General features: G+C 54.8%; 1 protein-coding gene across 4 annotated transcripts in view; it reads right to left on the reverse strand.

The window, feature by feature from the left end:
• The window catches only part of CLASRP (CLK4 associating serine/arginine rich protein), a 29,658-nt gene that overhangs the window by 6,652 nt on the left and 2,741 nt on the right, over positions 1-20,265 (reverse strand). The window contains exons 2-17 of one of the 4 annotated variants that reach the window (XR_010921467.1): positions 18,193-18,320; positions 17,679-17,756; positions 16,912-17,025; positions 15,197-15,294; positions 10,370-10,471; positions 8,733-8,812; positions 8,051-8,135; positions 7,066-7,211; positions 6,229-6,325; positions 5,312-5,390; positions 4,917-4,990; positions 4,022-4,063; positions 3,487-3,708; positions 1,125-1,379; positions 554-733; positions 198-241 (exon numbers count right to left, since the gene is read on the reverse strand). Coding sequence is in view for 3 of the 4 variants with exons in the window: in XM_067556506.1 (XP_067412607.1) it covers positions 202-241; positions 554-733; positions 1,125-1,379; positions 3,487-3,708; positions 4,022-4,063; positions 4,917-4,990; positions 5,312-5,390; positions 6,229-6,325; positions 7,066-7,211; positions 8,051-8,135; positions 8,733-8,812; positions 10,370-10,471; positions 15,197-15,294; positions 16,912-17,010 (1,599 nt within the window). In the remaining variant the exon portion in view is untranslated. Of the gene's footprint in view, positions 1-197; positions 242-553; positions 734-1,124; positions 1,380-3,486; positions 3,709-4,021; positions 4,064-4,916; positions 4,991-5,311; positions 5,391-6,228; positions 6,326-7,065; positions 7,212-8,050; positions 8,136-8,732; positions 8,813-10,369; positions 10,472-15,196; positions 15,295-16,911; positions 17,026-17,678; positions 17,757-18,192; positions 18,321-20,265 lie in introns of those variants that run through there. The other 3 variants (XM_067556506.1, XM_067556507.1, XM_067556508.1) reach the window with 3 other exon arrangements.

A 20,265-nucleotide genomic window follows, 5' to 3' on the forward strand; every position in this document is an offset into this window, starting at 1 on the left:
GCTTGGCGAGGGCCTGCACCTTGAGGAGAGGGCACTGGATTTCCAGCCCAGGGACGGGGGGCTTTGGTTTCAAACACAGTCAAAGAGCCATTCATTCATTCAGACAAGCCCCTGCATCTCCTCACCCCCGTGAACTACAGGGTCCCTTAGTCTGTTCTGCAGTGGTGTGAATTAAACAGGTGAGGTTAAATTCTTACTGACTTTGGCAGCTCCTGTCTCTTTACCAGCAGCAGTGTCAGCCCTAGAGGGGGGAAAGAGCAATGATCAGAAGCATCGTGGCACAGATGGGACGGCGTCTCCGTGTCTGGCAGGGTGCAAGGCCCACCACCAACCTCCCCGCACTAGACAGGAGCAGACCAGGCAGCTCACGCAGAGCTCAGCATTAGTCTCCTTCTCATACCGACACCGCTGGGTGTCAGCACGCCGCTGAGCGGGGAAGGAGAAGCCCCTTCCGCGGCAGGGCTCAAGGCCAAGCACAGTGTGTAGAAGGGGGCACAGGGAAGAGCTAGAACAGGTTGGCCTTCTCCAAACGGGGCCGGCTCTACTCACTCACTTTTTCAGTTTCTCCCCCACGGCTGGGGAAGCTGCAGGCCTCAGCAGTTTCTCTCTTGCTGGAGAAGCTGATCTGCTGCGGCTTCGCGAATCACTGGGACTCCTGCTGCTCCGGCTGCTACTCCAGTGTCTCCCCGCTCTGCCGCTCCGGCGATAGCGCTCCCCGGACCGGGAATGGCTCCTAGAAGTGCAAAGGACATAGCCAAGGAACGCAGGCTTCCCTGACTTGCCTATGCCACAGTGCATGTCAGCCCCCCACTCCTCCACACACTCGCCCTGCAAGTGGGGCAGCAGCACGGCATTCGGACTGCCGATCCCACGGCTGTGGAGAGCTGCGGGCAATGCCGTTGTCTATCATAGCCCTTGTCAGAGAGCCAGGGCTGGATCTGCAGTGGTTCTTCCAGGTGCAGGGAAGGGAGGAGGAACCCGGGGTGTAAAGCTGCCATCTCAGCCCCACCCAGCCCTCTCCCTGCCTCTGCAGAGGAGCCCTCCTGCAGACCACAGCAGCACATGGCCCCATTGCAGGGTGAACAAGCCCCAGTTCACTGCACAGCTCCAGGCGGGTCTATTACCTGGACCTGCGACGGGAGCTGTACCGGCGGCCCCGATCAGCCGAGTGCGATCTGGAGCGGCGGCGGCCGTCCCGCGACCCCCCTCCGGAGTAGCGCCGGCTCCTGCTGCGGGAGCGGGAATACCGGCGGCTGTGGGAGCGGTGGTACCGGCTGGAGCGGTGGTGGTGCCCGCTGGCTCGGTAAGAGCGGGAGCTGGAGCGGGAGCTGGAGGACGAGGAGGAGGACGGGGACGAGGAGGAGGAGGAGGAGCGTCTCCTACAGAGGGACAGAGACAACGCCAGCCGTTCACGCAGGGGGCAGAGATGTGACACGAGGGGTGCCAAAGAACTGAAGCACCATGGCACGCCAGGAGCCCTGCCCCCTTCCCTTCCCCTAAGTAGCACTGGGCAGTCTCAGCCCCAAACACCTGCCCCCAGTGAGCACAGCCAGAGCCCAGAGGCGTGAGGGAGGAAGAAGCGAGTCATGACAGCCATTGCCAGTTCTTTCCCCAGCCCAGCTCTTCAGAGCCAGAGAGCACGGCAGACGGGCTGTGGGGCCACACGAAGGCAGCAGACACCACCCCCTCTCCTGCCGCCACCAGGACCCCCGCACGTGGCCCAGGAGAGGGCTAAGAAAGGTGGTAGCAGTACCCCAAATGACTCAACAGCAGGTTCGGTGGGCCCTGCTCCCCAGCAGCAGAGACGACCCTGTGGAGCAACCCCTCACACTGCACCATCACCCTCCCCCCCCCCCATGGCTAGCAGCTCTGCTCCAGCACCTGGGACAGGGCTTGCACCTCAGTGGCTGGAATGCGACTGCCGGCTGCTCAATTCACTCACGCCCAGCAGGAGAGCATCTGGGGGTGTCCGGTGCCCACTGACGGAGGGGCCTGGGGGCTCAGTAACTCATGTCTGGCCTTCTGTTACCAGAATCCTCCACTATCCATTCCCCAGGGGAGGCTGCAGGGAGAACGGTGGGGGCCAGGCCTTTCTTAGGCTAGTAAAACAGGTCTGGTCTTGCCCGTCTGCCCCAGAAGACTATGGAGGGACAGGGCCAGCAGTGACTTCCATGGTCCTGGACCATGCAGGGGAAACCCAAACGCAGCCACTCAGGCTATTCAGCCCCGGCTCAGGACTGGGTTTGGTTACACCATCCTACTCCAATGCTGGGGAAAAGCCTGACGAGTCAACATCCCCGGATCCTCCAACAAGGCCTCCAGCAAAATACCGGGCTCAGCTTTGGCTGGCCCAGCGAGTCGGGAGGGAAATGGTTCTGAGAAAGACTGACTGGGACGCTGGGCTCTTCTCACAGCCCCCCGCCCCCACCTCCAATGGCCTCACTGCCTAAACCAGATTAGCAGCTTTCTAGCCTCCCCACCCCCACCCCAGCACCTCCTGAGGGCTAGAGGAGGGGACCATCACCTCCTGCAACGTGGGACCAACGTGAGACACGACTCTCTCCCATGGGGCAGGGCTCCTGGGGCAAGCTGGGATTTTGGCTCCCAGCAATACCACAGGGGGCACTGAAAGGGGCAGTAACATTAGGCAGTGCCAGTGTGGTGTACCAGCCCGGACGCCAGGACGTACAGTTCTGACTGCAGGGAACCGCCTGGGGGTTCTGCAGAGTCTCTGCGGTTCCATCTCCCTACGTAACTTTGGTCATGAGCTGTGCAACGGGACACAGGCCCCTGGAGCTGGTGAAGCCTCTGGCTCAGGGCTAGTTCATCACAAACACACAATGATGCAGCCACAGCCCCACACCCGAGCACCAGCTTAGTCTGTATAGCACATTGCAACTCCGTGAGCACTCACCCCGGGCTCAAACACCCTGCTCGCCTAGCGAGGGAGTTGGGACAGGCCTGGGCGTGCCTGGCTCCATGGCTGGAGGGCACTGGTGAGGAGGGGAAGCACAGCAACTCAGTGGGGAGCGCAAGGAGAGGAACGGATGTTGTGGGCAAGGAAGAGAGCTGCCCCTTTCCAGCTGCCAGAACCCCCATGACCTAGTTTCTCTCCCTCACTGACGTGCCAGGTCCCTTCCCCAGGCTCAGGACGAGCAGCCCCCCCCCCAGCGTTCCCCTCACAGGTCGAGGGTCTGGCTATTCAGGGCCCTCCAGGCACCGTCTACCTAAGAAGGCCTTTTGTTCAGGCTCCTGGAGTGCACCCAACTGGCCGCCCACGGGCAGGACTAACACCGAAAGGGCAGCTGGAAAGGACTAGATGCCAAGAGCTCCCACTGGACAACGTCTCCAAGCAGGGGCAGCTTGACTTGGTGCCCATCGGGGGCACAGCGGGTGCAGGCCGATGGCGGCGACGGGGCCTTTGGCCCCTGCTGAGTCTCTGGTGTTAAGGTTTGGGAAAGCGAGCCAGACGGGGGAGTTACCGACCGGGAGGAGACGCTATGACCTGCCGCAGCGCTGCCCTGAGGCACTTGGATAGAGCGTGGTTTGCCAAGGGAGACGGGTTTCCCGGGGGCTCCTCCCGCTTGAGCAGCAGCTGCTTCCTCGTCGCTGCCCCCGAAGCTGGTGATGAACGTGATCTTCTCTTCTTGGCTCGGGGAAGGCGAGCGAGAGCGCGAGCGGGATTCTGAGCTGGACTCCGAAGGCGACCTGGGAACAAAGGGAGGACAGGAGAGGCTGCTTCACTGTGGGAGATGGGACTTGCCACAAGCTCCCCCGTGGGCAGCACACACTGGGCTGGTTGCAGCTTTTAGACCCTGGCTGGGCCTCCCTAGGGCTGCAGCAGACCCAGCATGTCCCGTAGCACCTGCTCCTTTCCCCAGCCCATGGACCCCTCAGTCTGTCAGCTACAGGAATCCCCAGGGACTGTCACTGCCCTGGCCTCTCCCCCAGGAGGGGCAGAGGCACATCAAACTGCTCCTGGCATGGTCAGCAAGCCGTGCCAGCAGCTCCGGGCACTCACCGTTTGTAGGGATCGTACGTGGGGCTGTCTCTCCTCGCATAGCTGCAAAGAGAGAATGCGTCAGGGAGAGCCCATGGCAAGGCCCACGGAGAGATCCAAGGAGCACAGCCGGACGTGTAGCCAGCAACTGGGCTCCCAGAGAACCACCCTGCGGCGGGACCAGCAGGCAGCGCAGCTATGCCGCTCACGCTCTCCAGTGCCCATTCAGTGCCAGAAGCAGGGCAGAACCACTCTTGGGTTTAACCCACTAGGTTGCAGCCCCTCTCAGACCTCATCTGCAGGTACAAACAGGAGGGTTAATAATCCAAAGGCCTTGAGGCCTCCCCTAGAGAGGGATGGTAGCCCTGGGGCACCCGGACTGTGGTGGCGGTGTGTGGAGGTGAGAACACACAGGTACCAGCCTCCCTGCTAAAGGGGATCGGAGGGGGAGCCCAGATAAGAAGCAGGGAGGAAAGCACATGGAGCTAAGTCAGCCGCCCCGAGGCCTTAAGGGAAAGAGCTAATGGATTTACCAGATCACTGGCTTATACGTTGGTGTGTGAGCACAAGACTCCCTGCCCTCCATACAGGCCGTAGCACAGTCAGAGCCCCGGGCCAAAGGAGCAGCCCGCTGCCCTGCCCCCTTTCAAGGCGCCCAAGGGACCGTGGCGAACTTGCCCTGGCGGAGTCCATGTGGATGGAGCCTTTTCAGAACCAGATGTTCGAAATAAACATGCCAGGAGTCACTGTGTTCGACTGCGGGAGCTGCCCAGACATTGCCGCGGGGGCCAGCCACGGGAGACAAGAACCCAGCCCAGGCCCTTGCTCCCAGGATGGGCAGAGCCAGAGGCCTGCCCCTGCACTCCGTTGCTCTCCAGCCCCTCTGCAGGGGGCCGGTCCGCCGTCACCGCCTTACCTGGGAGGGCTGATTTTTCTTCCTTTTAAGCGCTTCTCTCTGAACTCCCTCCTCTGTCGGCGAGAGCGACGGCCCTAGAGAAGAAAGGCCCCGAGCTGAGCAGAGGAGGAAAGCCTGCCAGAGACTCCCAGCCCTGCTGCACTTTCGCATGGCTCAGCATTTCCATTGCTCTACCCCAGCGTGAGGAGGTGGGAAATGACCACCTGCCCCACCCAGCTCTTCTGGGCTGAGCTGCCCCAGCCTGGCTGTGAGGAGTCCTGGTTAACACGGCCAGGTCTGTTAAAACCTCCTCTGAAGCCCACTGCTAACACAAAAGCTAACCAGAAGGCACCACTGATCCATTTCACCAGACTTGGGAAATATGGGCAGAGAACAGAGGGGGGGCTCTGCCGTACCGAGTACATGGCTTTCTCCTCCTCGAGGGCTTTGGCGTGTTTAATGGCTTCTGCCTCCTCTTTGTCCTTCCGCAACATCCTTCCAGCAAAGGAAAGAAAGATGGTTAAGTCTGGCTGTTCCCAGCGCTCACACAGCCTGCCCTGCCCAGCCCCGGGATGGAGATACACAGCACAGGGGCATGGGTGCGCTGCGACAGAGGGACTTCACTACCACAACAAGCCTACGCTCTGCCCCTGGCCACTGGCATAAAGGAGGAAACACCAAGTCAGAGCCGCCCTGTGCAGCAGCAGCGTCCGGGCTGCCCCCGGAAAAGCAGGACAGGTGTCATCTGCAGGGCCTTGTACTAAAATTAAACTAAGCCGCCACTACTCCCCCAGGTGCATCGAGAAGCATCAGCGCAGAAAAGGGTTGAATTTAATCCTGCATCTCTCCCTGGCTCTCCTGCCACCTAGGTCAGATGCTTTTTGCCCCTCCACAGGAGCAACACTGATGCCAGAGCCGGACGCCCCTCCCCACCAGGGGCTGGCACTTCACATGCATGGCAGGCAATGTGCCAGGCCCCCAGTCAAACCCAGGGGGCTGCCCCACGCGCTCGCTGCTCCCTGCAGGATCCAGACAGCTGTACACATTTGCCCCAAAACAACCTTCTCAGTGCATGTGGGCAGAGGGGCAGCAGCAGCCTCCCACAAGCCAGTGCTGCCAAGGGCCTGCTGCCCTGGGAGCCCCACCAAGCCTGAGTGGGCACATCTGCACCCCACACCCTGAAGTAAGCCATAGCTCCCCTATATCGCCACCCAGGTTGACGTGCAGCCCACGGAGGAAGCATGGAGGCCTTTGGCTGGCCACACCCTGCTAAGGCTCTCATGACTCGTGCCTGGAGCTCCGCCCCGGGTCCTGGCTCGCACGCAGACCGTACCTGACAAAGTCCCCCTCGGCCATCCCGTACGTGGTCGCCTGTTTATTCAGGTCAGCCACCTGCTCCTGATTTAACTCGTCCACGTCCACTTCCACATCTGCAAGCAGAGCACAGGTGTCAGCGCAGCACTCGGGACAGGGAGCGGGGCAGGGCTGCTCTCCAGCTGCCCCGGGGCTACCTGGAATATCTGCTCGGGAGCGCCCGCTGCACCCTATGGCAGCAGAGGTTTGAGCCGGGGGTGGGGGAGACCCACGGGACTTTCTTGGGCCTCTCAGGAGGCCGGTTTCCAGTGCCGAGCTCAGCGAACATGGTCCACTACCCCCTGCTCACAGGATCAAGGGGGTGGAGCGGGGCAGCAGTACCTCCCACCCTCCTCGCCGCAACACACGGCAGCCCCTTTACCTGAGCTCAGCTGGGGAAGCCCAGGGTTCTGAGGTCAGCCACCAGCCTCCCATTCCCCAGGGGGGGTGTTCACCAGCCCCAATGAAGCAGCAGGGGGCAGAACTAAAGGGATGGGGATGGAACACAACCCCAGCTGGAACCCAAGATCCCCTGCAAGCCCCCACCAGTGTGCGAAGGGAGGAGGGGGCTGGAAAGGGTTGGCCAAGGGAATGCAAGGTCGCACAGTTCAGGAACTAGCGCACTGAAACCCCCCGCCCCTCCCCTAGAGAGACAGCCAGGCGCCACGTAACACAGGCATGTGGCCAGCACACTGGGGAGTTGGCACCTGAGGGACCACCTGGGGCAGCTTGGGACAGCAGGTGTGTGCGCACGCGAGGCCTGGGCAGGCGAGATCCCAAGGGCCGGGCTGCCTGGCTGCGGGCAAGGGAGACGCACCGATATCTGGAATGACTTCGTCCTCATCCGTGTTGCTGTCCTCCTCAGAGTCCTCCTCGTCTGCCCGCTTCTCCAAGGAGTTCTCCAGCTCGGCCACGGTGCTGTCCTCGTATGTGTAACCAATCGATGCCTTCTTCTCCGCGAGCCTGGGCACAAACACCCACCTGTGAACATGTGCTGGCAGGGCGCAGGCACAGGGCACCTACTCGAGGTCCCTGGAACTTTATGGCACCGACCTCACCTTCTGACAGAGGGCTGCTCCGTTGAACCCCACATTGCCAACCACCCAAAGATCCCAGTTATGTTTGAAAACCAAAAGCTTAGTTAAGGGAGAAACACTACAGAAAGAGTCCTGGGCATCAAAGGCCTCTCCCCTGCACCAGACACTTGAGCCCATCACCCTGCCCTCCCCTGCAGGCATCATGCTGAGTTGCCAGGAAAGCACGAGGAGGGGCAAGGAAAATGGTCTGTCTTTTTTCAGATCCCTTCTCTCCCAATCGCAGGGCAGGAACCCTCCACCAGGACTTTGGCCAGCAGCCGGCATGCTGGCGGTGCTACATGTGCAGTCTGACTAGTCATGGTGCCTGCACTGAGGCAGAAAGTAACCCAGTCTCAGGCTTCAGGATGAGCTGAGCACTGCCAGGTCAGGAAGGAACTGTCCCAGCTGCTACTCAACATCCAGCAGCTTTATTACTCAGGAAGAGTGGGAAGTAACTTCCTCTGCAGCATCAGACACTACCACAGGCAGCACAGCTGCCCCATGGACCCAAGTCTGGTGGAGCAGGGCCACTGCTACATGCAAGGGTGTCCCTGGAAAACCTAATTCCGAGGCAGGGCAGAGAGGAGAGACAGTGGCTGTTCATTCTGATCCAGCTTGGGGCACGATATTCATTCGCTTCTGTCCCCTCCAAAACATGTCTGGAGAGGCAGCTCAGCACGCACGCCCCTAGAGACCGACACGGACCCCTCTTTTTCCCATACTCACTTCTTTTTCTCATCCTCATTGGGCTTCTGGAGTCCCCCATAGAGTTCATCAATATAGATCTGATAGAGACACTGCTCCTCTGAGACTTCAGACAGACAGACACACACAAGGAAGGAGGAGTTACATGCCAGCCTGACAGCCACGCGCGGGCAAATACCGATGCCAACAGGCCATGATTACAACCAAGTGACTGGGACTCATTCGAGATAACACAGGTCAGAGGGAGCCTTGCCCGTATGTGTCATCAAACCACCTTAGCAGAGCAGGATCCCCGCCTTGAGAGCCGGGATAGCGTAGGAGGATGGGGATGGATCGCTGAGCCTGAATCCTAGAAGTCGCTGGCCAGAATGCAGGCTAGCTCAGAAGTGGCTGAAAGTTGTTACCAGCCGATGACTGCTTGGGACCCTTGGTGAAGGGCTGGGTGGACATGTGCAGGTTACCAAAGGTGCACTAACTGCCCCCTCAAGCTTAATCTCAGCAGAGAACCCAAGAGCCCAGTGGGCCATGGGTGGGGGGGTCTCACTCCCTCCTCTTGGCAGAGCAGAGCAGAAGCCCGTTCGCAGAAGGGTGTCAGGAACCATGCCACTGTTGCCAGCTGACACAGAGCCAGCTTCTCTTCACAGCATCACCCACACGGATGACACAGTGCCCCAATGGAAAGCAGTCTCCAACAGACACTTACTGCCAGCGAAGTCATTCTGCACCAGGCCCCTGTAGCGTTCGTAGTTACATTTCCTCTCGTCCGACTCCTGCTCGGGAGAGCTGCAAAGGAAGAACACACGCTGGCACTAGGAGGCACCTGGGCAGACAGGACAGAACTAAAGGTGCCCGGCTCAGAAGCACCTCAGTGACTTGGCAGCCTACGTCCCATTTCCACAAGTGAGTTCCTGGGAGATTCAGGCTCCCAGGTCACATCTAAAATGGCGACCAAGGCACTTATGGAAACTGGATCCTAAAGGAACTGCAGCTGCATTCTGCTAACATCCCTGTTCAATCAGTGCAACATTAACCCCTTGGTGGCTGTCCCCATGCATCAATGACTTCCACGAGTATTAACAGAGCACAGCAGGAGGCTGCACAATTACGTGGGAGCCTCCATGGACAAGGCTGAAGCTGGCTTTCCTTTACAAACCTGGTGCAAATCTCCCTCCCGTGAAACCCAGCTGGCGTGACGTTTCACAGGAGTTCTGGGAAAGATGCAGGGCCATCCTCACTTCGAGCTGGCTTGGCTTAGAAATGCTAAACTTGGTGAGGATGAGTTCTGAGCGGGGGGGGTGAGCGGGTTGGGGAAATTTAGTTACTGAAGCTGCTTCTGCAGACCTCAACATAGGGAGTTTGGCATCTGGATGGGAGGGGTGGCAGACAGAGGGGATGGGGAGGAAGGGAACCAGTCGAGAAATCTACTTGGCCACTTCCTAAATAAATCCACCTCCCAGCCAAGGCCCACCCAAGGCAGCTCTCTCTACACCAGGATGGGAAGCAGGGAGCCACATGGGCAGAGGGGCAGTGTGGTGAAAGGACAGACCCTGCTCCGTTCATCTGGCAGACTCCACAGTCATCTGCCTTGGCAATTCTTACCAAATTTTTAAGCTAAGGTTGATCCCAGCCCCCTTCAATGCTGGGGCCAGAGCTTTAAGTACCAGAGATCAGCTGCTCAAGGGAAAACCCTGTTTAGTGAAGTTCCGCTCCGAAATGAATTCTGTACACTGATCTTTCTAGGCAGCTCTGCTCCATGTGCACCAGTCAACAGAGCTGGATCCAATCCTTTCTTCAACCACAGCAGCCCTGTTTGCTTTGTTCCTGTCAGTCACACCGGGCAAGCCCATGGAGCTGCCCTGGGGCCCTAATTTGTTTGGCAGAACACAACAGCAATGACATGTGCAAAGAGACCCCGATATGACTCAGAACCCAGCTCAGGTCTGCAGAGCTGGTAGATGGGGGAGGCAGAAAACAGTCTTTTTTTTTCCTTGGAAGCCAAGCACATTCAACCCAGAGCCAATGAGAAACACGGCATCCCAGTGCCACTGGGTCCTCTCAGAGCTACATTAAGCAGATCCGCACTTGGAGAACTCGCTGCAGCTCTCCCCCCACACCAGCGTTGGACAGCCTGGAAAATCAGGGGTAAGGTTCTGTTTACAAACACCAACCCTACATCCGAGGTGATACCAACACCACCACGGAACGCCCCTGAGCCCCGCTGGCCTGCACTATCAGTAATGCAGCTACTGACCACCCAGCATCCTATGCTCTGCTTGAAGGGAAGAGGTTGGGTGGTTCTGGAGAGGAGCTGTCAAGCTGCACTCCATGGAAAAGGCTTACGTTGGGTTGAGCAGTGGTGGGGTGTACATGGGAATATAGTCCAGGTGAGCTCGCACATCAAACCGGTCGATCATGTTGTTCGTATCCCCCTGCCAGGGCATCCTGCAGGCAAGAGAGCAACAGAGAAACCACGGTCATTTAGCACCTCAGCTGGGTACAAATCACAGACCTGCCGGCAAGAGCAGCTGCTACGAAGAGGAAGCCAGAGGTGCTGGGGCGCTCACTCTAGACCCCCTGCAGTTCAGTCCCATAACATTGGTGCACTGGCTCTGCTGCAGGGTACACAATGGGACACGCTCTTAGCCAGAACCAGCCTGTAGTGACAATTGGAGCCTAGTAGTCAGGGCCCCCACATGGGGGAGAAAAGGGTACACTTTACCGGGACCCAGAGGACCTGGGGGGCCCGGCCCAGACTGCAACCCCCATTACCATGAGGAAAAAAATGTTCATGGCTCATGAGTTTGTAAGTATGGGATCTGGGATTGTGGTGTGTGTGTGTGAGAGAGAGAGGGGGCCCGTGTTACAAGTTTGAAAAAATTATGCTTGGGCTCTGGCAGGCCTACCCCAGGTTTAAGCCTAACCGTGGGAAAGTGGATAAAAATTAACCAAATGTCACAATAACCTATAACAATAAATGTCAATGGGAAAAGGTGCCAAACGGAGGCAGAAGAACTAAATCAGTCTAAACAAAAAGGCCTCCTGATATAGTTCAAGAACATGAGAGCGAGACCGTGCCTGGTAAACAAAAAAGTGTAGGATCAGAAATCAACAACCCCAAACTGGTGCGTCAGAAACTAAGCCTGATGGATGAACAAAATAATGAGGGGTGGGCTATTCCCTCCCATCACTGTCTTGGGGTCCTCTAAAGGCAAGACTTTGGGGGGGGGAAAAGTCAACAAGGATGATGCTGGGTGACCAAACCAAGAGGAAGGAGTGATCTTCACCATCATGGCTGCTACCCCACCACCTCCTGAAACACAGATCCATCGGAACACCGCTGAGCCTTCGGCGTTCTAATCCCAAGCGAGGTCTGGGCCAGACTAGGCCACAGAGAGGGACCCAGAAGACAGCGTCACCAATGCCAGCTCTGGGTAAATCTTGAACACACTCTGGGATGAGGCTGTTGTACCGCATCCCCTTGTGCGCCCTTCTCCACCTTATTTCTTCTCTTTCCTATCCCTTTTCCTTTGTCTTCTGTTTAATACAAGTCTGGCTTAGCAGGTGAAGACTATGTTTTGCAAGACTGCTGTAAGCCTGTGATCAGACAGGCAAATAAAAGCAATGCCCTAAATAGCCTGATGCTGGTACAAGTTTGCCAGATCTCAAAGTGGCTGATAAGACAGTGTTTTGTGCTTCCGTTTTTCTAGCAGTGTGGGTTTGTCTTGTCTTCTAGGAAACAGGATCAGACTTTAACAGCAATAACATCTCCATCTTATCTTCACTAACTTTTTCTCTTTCCCCAAAAAGAAGAGCTATCACAGAATCGTAGGACTGGAAGGGACCTCGAGACATCTTCTCATCAGTCCCCTGCACTCAAGGCAGGACTAAGTATTATCTAGATCATCACTGACACGTGTCCGTCCAACCTGCTCTTAAAAATCGCCAATGATGGAGATTTCACAACCTCCCTAGGCAATTTATTCCCGTGCTTAACTACCCTGACAGTTAGGAAGTTTTTCCTAATGTCCAACCTAAACATCCCTCGCTGCAATTTAAATCCATTGCCTCTTGTCCTATCCTGAGGTTAACGAGAACAATTTTTCTCCCTCCTCCTTGTAACAACCTTTTACGTACTTGAAAACTGTTATGTCCCCCCCTCAGTCTTCTTTTCTCCAGACTAAACAAACAGGTTTTTTTTCAATTTTCCCTCACAGATCATGTTTTCTAGACTTTTAGTCATTTCTGTTGTTCTTCTCTGGACTTTATCCAATTTGGCCAGATCTCTTCTGAAGTGTGGCATCCAGAACTGGACACAATACTCTAGCTGAGACCTAATCAGCACAGAGTAGGGTGGAAGAATTACTTGTGTTTTGCTTGCAACACTCCTGCTAATAACATCCCAGAATGATGTTTGCTTTTTTTGGGCAGCAGTGTGACACTGACTCACATTTAGCTTGTGATCCATGATGACCCCCAGGTCCCTTTCTGCAGTACTCCTTCTTATGCACTCATTTCCCATTTTGTATGTATGCAACTGATTGTTCCTTCTTAAGTGGAGCACATTGCATTTGTCCTTAGTGAATTTCATCCTCTTTACTTTAGACCATTTCTCCAGTTTGTCCAGAATCTTTTGAATTTTAATCCTCTTCTCCAAAGCACTTGCAACTCCTCCCAGCTTGGTAGCATCCACAAACTTTGTACGTGTTCTCTCTATGCCAGTGGTCCCCAAAATGTTTATGTCACCCCCACCCCCCACCCCTTACCCATAATGGACTCTGCCCGCACCCCCCGGGAGCCTGGCCTAGGACTGTGGTTGGGTTCACAACCCAACTGAGGATGAGCCACAGTTGGAGCTGCAGCGGCAGCCAGGTCCAGGGCCGGAGCTGAGCTGGAGGCAGAGCAGGGCTGGGTGGCGCTCCCTCCCTGTCCCTTGTGAAGTCTGGCCTGGATCTCGCTGTGCCCCTGAACTTTCTTCCATGTCCTTCTACGGGGGAGTGCCCCACAGTTTGGAGACCACTGCTTTATGCCATTATCTAAATCATTGATAAAGATACATAACAGAACCAGACCCAGAACTGATCCCTACAAGATCCCACTTGATATGCCATTCCAGCTTGACTGTGAACCACTGATAACTACTCTCTGGAAACGGTTTTCCAGCCAGTTATGCACCCACTTATAGCAGCTCCATCTAGGTTATATTTCCCTAGTTTGCTTATGAGAAGGTCACGTGAGACAGTATCAAAAATCTTACTAAAGTAAGATATACCACATCTACGGCTTCATCTTTGATACCACCTAAGAGACTGTCAGACAAGGGTTTTTTCCCCTTCTAAAAATGATTTCCAGCTAAAGGAAAAAGGGAACAAAGGATGTTGTTGCAATAAAAGCCTTACTTAATACTTTACATTTGAAATGCTTTAACGGTTTCTCCTTCCTCTGTATCTTTAATAGAAGGTTAAAAAGGATTTTTAACAGTGTGTTTGCCATGGCACTAAGCAGGCTGAGGTCTCTGTACCCTGAACATTGTTTAACGCTGTTTAATGTTGGACAATGACCCACTCATGTTACCACCTTTGACTATTTGGCCAATAGATGCCACTTAAATTAATACAAGCAGCCACATGTTACACTGAGCCTTGGCACCTTCCCTTCTTGTTGTACACCTCAGCAGAGTAAAGCAGTCCAGCATAAAGACACGGATGCACTTGGATTTTTGTACTTTACTCACTTCCCCAACTGGGAGGAAGAGACGTGAACTTGTTATGTGTAACGGGTATCTCCTTAGAGGCGCTGCCAAAGGAAAAGCCTTGGGCTTGTGGGGTTCTTTCTGCTTCTTTGATGTAGAAAAAATAACCTGGATTTTATTTTTAAAATAAGGTGCAGGGGAGGGGCCTCTGCTCATTAGAAATCGGCCACACTGTGTGCTCCCTCTGCTGGGGAACACTGAGCACTCAGGAGGGGAAGGAGTCAGAGCTAGACACCTTAAAACTCCTTGCTCATGGGTATTTGCAGCTGGCGGAAAGATCTTTGCTGAATGCCTGACACGCCCACCCCTCCAACAAAGAGCTGAGAAAGCAGCCAGTGCAGCTGCCTACCTGACCGGCGAGAGCGGGGAAGAGACGACTAAACGTTCCTGCCTCTTCTAAAGGTAAACGCCAGGCAGAGCGTGGTTTCAGAGGCACCTCTATCCAGCAGGACGCAGCTCTTGCCCCACCCCGGGCAAAGGGGACTGGGGGGTACCTTTGAACTTGCATCAGTTTGAAAAGAGGCCAACTTGCCTCAGGGAGGATAAAGAGGCAGGAGGAACCATGAGGAAGGGAGGGTCTAAGTCTGAACATTCCCCCTCAAACCCTTGTCCCATAAGCCAGTCAGCCTGTGCCAGACAGAACAGTCCCCTGTGATCTCCCATGCCCCAACACAACCCTGCAGCAGGACCCCAGCCCTACAGAGAGGTTTTGCTAAGGCCTTGCCTGCCTCAGATACCTTGACTCATTACAGGGAGAACTAGCCATTTCCACGCTCTCCACTGTTCCTGGGGACTGGACCCAAGGTCCCTGTGGTGAGCTGCTGATCATGTGCCCAGAGGATGGGTGGGGCGGCGGCGGGGGGGGGGGGGGGGGGGGGGGGGGGGGTGGTGTCACTCCATCAGGTACAGAACTGTACTTACAAGATGACACGCCCCTCCCAAGCCCATCTTGACCTTTGCTGAGTCATGCTGGAAGGCTGCACACGCCAGGGACAGCCAGCTTGAAGTGCAGACAGCGAAGGCGCCTCAGGTGTGACGGGTCCCAAGCCCCCCACCCTGCCAATTCTTGGGGTTTTACAGCCACTTCTTCCCCTCTTTTCAAAGGATTTCTTTGGTGTTGTGTGAACGTGAGAGGAAGGAGCTGACCATAGAGGAGACCCAGCATCGCTGGCCATGCACAAAGTGTTGCTGAAAGCACAGACAGACGGGAACACACCAGACCTTCCCCCTCTTCTCCTTCACTCGGTCACCTTAGGGGATCCTACTAGTAGCACAACTGCCAGACAGAAGGGAGAGCAAGTCGATGGTGCCCCCTTCAAGGGCCTGTGAGCCACAATCCCTCATCTGCTTCAAAATGCCCCAGACAGTCAGGGCAGAGCTAGCAGGCAGGGCCCGCTCGGCTGGGTCAAGCTACTCACATGTTGACAGGACTTTCAGCTGCAAGAGCAACGGCAGAATCCAAGTGGACCTTACATGCCCGGCCATGCACTTGGAGGAACTGAGCTGGGTCCTTTTTCTGGAAGAAGCACAAACACCGAGATTTGTAAAGCTGGCGTTTTACGGGATCTGGTCAGTTTGAGCAAGGCGCCACGTAATGCTGAAGCTGAACGGCTGAGTCCAAAGCCACTGTAAGAAGTTTAAGCCTTCATAAAGCTACAAGTGAAATCCCCTCAGAGCAGAGTCACCCCCCCCTCCCCTGGGAGTCTTAGAGTATCATGTGTAAGGGGGAGCTCCGGGCTGCACTACACAGCAGGCAGCAGCAGTTAAAGTGCCATGCTCCTCTGAAGACCGACAACAGAAGCCTCACGTGCACACCAAGGGCAAGCCTGCTGCCTTTAGTGACAAAACTTTTCAGTGCTCTTAGCCCCGCAATGCCAGCACCGCTAAGACAGAAGGAGCTGGATTCAATTCCTTCGTATGTGTCAGTTTGCTTCCTACGCTGCAGTCAGTTATCCTTGTGCATGTCCAAGAAAGACTAACGGACTGCGTGAGTGGGACGGCAGATCCAGTTTGGCCTGCAGAAGTTTTGTTACTGATGTTGCCACACAACAAAAGAATCCAAGTTTGCTCACAGATCTCAGGTTAATTCTGTGGTGCCGGCAGCTAGATAAAGCACCAATTCACTCGTAAACTGAGCAGACGTGATATGGTGTCAGCCACGGCTGAGAGTAGGACTGCATTTTAGAGAGGGACACACCACAGGGAAGCAGGCCAAAGGGCTGATCCAAGAGTCACACTGCAGATCAGGCACTCCTGCTTGTGGAATCCTGCCCTGTTCTTCCCGAAAGGGAACTCAACCTGCAAGAATTCAACTCTACAAAATGCCTCCCGGGCTGCCCGCACACAAGAACATAGCAGGCCCAGAAAAGATGGTAACCACACAGCCCACCGGTCATCACCACAACTCTCTCCTTGGAATGGCCCAGCATGCTGCTCTGCGGTCACAGCGCCACCGGGGCAGTTCTGCCTGCTGCAGCAGAGGTTGCTCAGGAAGTCGGTATGGGATCCAGCATGTATCGAGTCTCTTAGGCAGAGGAGAACTGCAGCCCTTAGGGGAGGACTGAGCTACCACAGCAATAGGCGTGGCTGCCTCAAGGCCTCATTCTGGTTACTAGGCTCCACTTTAGGCACAGTGAATATAGAATATTGCCACCACCTGCAGGAGAGCACTAAGAGGGACCAACCAGACCTCAGAGTGCAGGCCCACACTGTACGCAGGGAAAGCCGATACTTTGAGACTGAACTGTTTAATTTTCCCCTGTATTTAGTCTGAGACACACTATAATGTGGTTTATAGCCACCTGATCTACAGCAAAACCCCGCAACACAGGGGCGTGTCTACCCTGAAAGAGACTTGACATTTACTGTCCAGGCCTAACTGCCATTAAAGGTAAAAACTTAACGCAAGAGCAAAGTCACAGAAATGAGGACGGGCCAAAGGTCCCAGCACTAACAGACACACGTCTTGGATGCTTCCTGTGCGTACTTTACAACTAAACAGCAATATATTAAACTGCATAAAGCCAGACATGGGAACAGGAAACAACTGAAGCATTACCCAACTCAACAGCAAGGGTCACAGATCAGGGTGCAGGGGGTGGGGCCAGGGCCAGGACCGTGCAGGGACACTCACGATTTTTTCATAATATTCTCGCCGACGTTCAGCTCGTTTCTTATAATCGACCATCATCCCACGGAGTTTGCGCTCATGCTTGCGGGCTTCGTGCCACATCCTGCTGTCTGCAAGCTGCCAGAGGGAGGGAACACAGAACTGAGTAAAACCTCTCGGCATTCCCAGAGACCGGGGTGCATTTTAGGATGCGTGCACGCAGCCAAGGGAAGAAACGCAGACTCCACTCTGCACACTGACACCAGCAAGCTCAGTGGCCGAGAGTTACGGGTTTAGCCAGAAACAAACTGGTTCACGAGTCCAATTGCAGAGAGCTGCAGTGGGTGCCACAGCAATCGCCAAGGGCTGCAATCAATCAAACACTCCCCCCAGCAATAGCCCCAGGGGCCAGTCACACAATACAGGGATTGAGACACTAAGGGCTTGTCTACACTTACACTGGTGCAGCCGCACTGCTGTAGCACTCAGTGAAGATGCTACCTACACCAATGGTAGAGCTTCTCCCACCAGCATTAGCTACTCCACTTCCCCAAAGGCAGTAGCTATGCTGGCAGGAAAAGCCCTCCCATTGACACAGTGCTGCCTACACCAGAAGGTCGGTCGGTCTAACTGCATCACTCAGGGGTGTGGATTTTCCACGATCCTGAGCAGCATAGTTATACCAATGTAACTGCCCCCTGGACTGTTACCCAGCGCTTCTGCAGAGACACTCTGAGCGCCTGGCCGCAGGAGAGGGCTAATCACGAGAGCTGGGGGAGGGCGATACTCACAGAATGGCAGCGTGGAGACTTAGAAGCAGTAGCCGCCTGCTCACTCAGAACAGCCCGTGAGCCGAGGGAAGATGAAACCTAAACAAAAAGAGCATCGTATGTCAGGAGCCTGGTCAGGCACACCACAGGGCAACAAGAAACATAATGAAGGCCAAGGATCTCTGAATGCAGGGGAATGGGGTCCCTCCCTCGAGGGGACACACGCTGCGTGCAGGATCCACTCTGACCTCAGCACAAGTTTGCCGGAATCCCCTGACTGACTGTAGCACAGAACAGGAAGTGGAGCCCTCAGAACCTGGAGCTGCAGAAACGGGCTGGGAGTTCGTCCAATTCTGCAGGGAAGGTCCTCTGCTATGGGCCCTGGCCAACACGTTCACACTCAATCTCACGGCCAATACACAAGGAGGGTCAGGCAAAACAGGAGCGCCTTTGGCTAAGCAGTCTTTGCTGCTGCTTCTGCCTCAAGCTTAATAGGGACACCCCGGGAGTCCAGCTTCATGCTTGCCATCTCTACCTTGAGGGTTAAGGGCAGAAAGCTTTCCTCTCTGTTAATGGACCTACTGATGGAATATTCCCGATCCAAGAGAGGGAGTGGCTACATCACATCTTGTTGATCTTCTCTTTGAAGAAGCTGACAAGCTCCTGCATGGAAAGGGAGGAGGATGGACAGAAGTCAAAGCTGCATAGCTTTCACCCAGACAGCAGCAGCCCCCATCTAAGCCTACATGAGAGGCAGCGCCCAAATACCGGCACCAGGCCATCCCCTACCCTGCCCCACACACCAGCACCACCCCACCCCCACCCCACGGGGGACAGCACCTGTGCACCGGCACCACCCTATCCTCCACCCCGCACCACATGGAGGACAGCACCCAGACACCAACACCTCCCATCCACAGCGGAGCAGTGCCCACATACTGGCAAGCCCCCATGTCCCATGACATGTGGGGGGCAGCAACCCCACACTGGCAACCCCCCATGCTCTGCCTCACACCACAGGGAAGCAGTGCCCAGGTATCAGCATTCTGCATCACCCACCACACTGGTGGGAGAGGAGCAGTAGCACCCAATAGCTCTTAACACCAGAAGGGACCACCAGATCATCTAGTCTGATATATCTGTATATCACAGGCCACCAACAGCACCCACACCCAACCACCAAAATTAGAGTTAAGCATTACAGGAGACTAGACTATTATGTGCCACAGCCAGAGAATAGAAGGGACCGAGGAGCACCAGTGCCCAAGGCCCCTGCCATGGGCAGGGAAATTATTACGTGAGATGCACCCAGATAATCCTGGCAAGCGACCCTCACTCACACACTGCAGAGGAAGGTGAAAAAACCCTCTAAGATTCCTGCCACTCTGACCTGGAAGAAAATTCCTTCCCCACCCTACACATCCGTCAGACCCTTGAGCACATGAGTAAGAACCAGTCAGCTAAGCACTTGAGACACAGAATGGTCAGTGCCCTCCTCACCCAATGTCCCCTCTCCAGCTATAGCTGCCCTTGATGCGTCAAAGGAAGGAGGCCAAAAAAAAACAAAAAAAAAAACCAACCCACTAAAGACGAGAATACTTTGGGGGAAAAAATCCCTCCCTGACCCCAGCAGGGATTGGCTGAAGCCCTGATGCATGAGCTTTTAGGAATTTAAGACAAGACAGAAGAGAGCATCAGGTCTGCTGAGCCCGGTCCCCCGCCCCATCATAAGCAATCCTGTCATACAATCACACTCATATCAGTCCAGCTTTCTCTTAAAACTGATTAGGAGAGAGAGGAATAAAGGTAAAGGTTGTGGGATAGGGCTGTACATCAACAAACTGCTAAACTGTAAAGAAATACATAGTGATAGTACGGACAAAACAATCTGTATGGGTCAAAATCAGTTCGGGAAAGGATTGTGAAAGAGGTTCTTTTGGGAATCTGTGAAGAGTCTTTTATAGACCCCTCCAGAGTCATAAGAACAGCCATACCAGGTCAGACCAATGGTCCATCCAGCCCAGTAACCTGTCTTCAGACAGTGGTCAATGCCAGGTGCTTCAGAGGGAATGAATAGAACAGGTAATCATCAGTGATCCATCCCTTCAGCTATTCCCAGCCTCTGGCAAACAGCAATCCCTGCCTATCCTGGCTAACAGCCATCGATGAACCTATCCTCCATGAATTTATCCAGTTCTTTTTTGAACCCAGTTATAGTCTTGGCCTTCACAACATCCTCTGGCAAGGAGTTCCACAGGTTGATTGTGCATTGTGTAAAGAAATACTTCCTTTTGTTTGTTTTAGTAACACTTGGATAAGGATTGTCAACTCTCTAATAATATTAGAAAGAGAAATACTTTTGGGAATTGTCTCACAATGGGAGACTTTCACTTTCTGGGAATAGATTAGAGAATAAATGCTACTAATACTGGCAAGGCCTACTTATTCCTAGATGTGATACATGACAGTTTTCTTAATCAAACCATCATTTAACCAACAAGAGGCGATGTAATTTTAGACTTGGTTTTGGTAAGTAGTGAGGACGTCATAGAAGAGTGGATTGTACGAAATAACATTAAAAAAGGGATGATGAGTTTACTCTGTTTAA

The sequence above is a fragment of the Emydura macquarii genome, unplaced genomic scaffold (genome assembly GCF_026122565.2).
Source record: "Emydura macquarii macquarii isolate MOO-44397 ecotype Brisbane River unplaced genomic scaffold, CSIRO-AGI_Emac_v2 contig_1790, whole genome shotgun sequence".
NCBI classification, from domain to species: domain Eukaryota; kingdom Metazoa; phylum Chordata; order Testudines; family Chelidae; genus Emydura; species Emydura macquarii.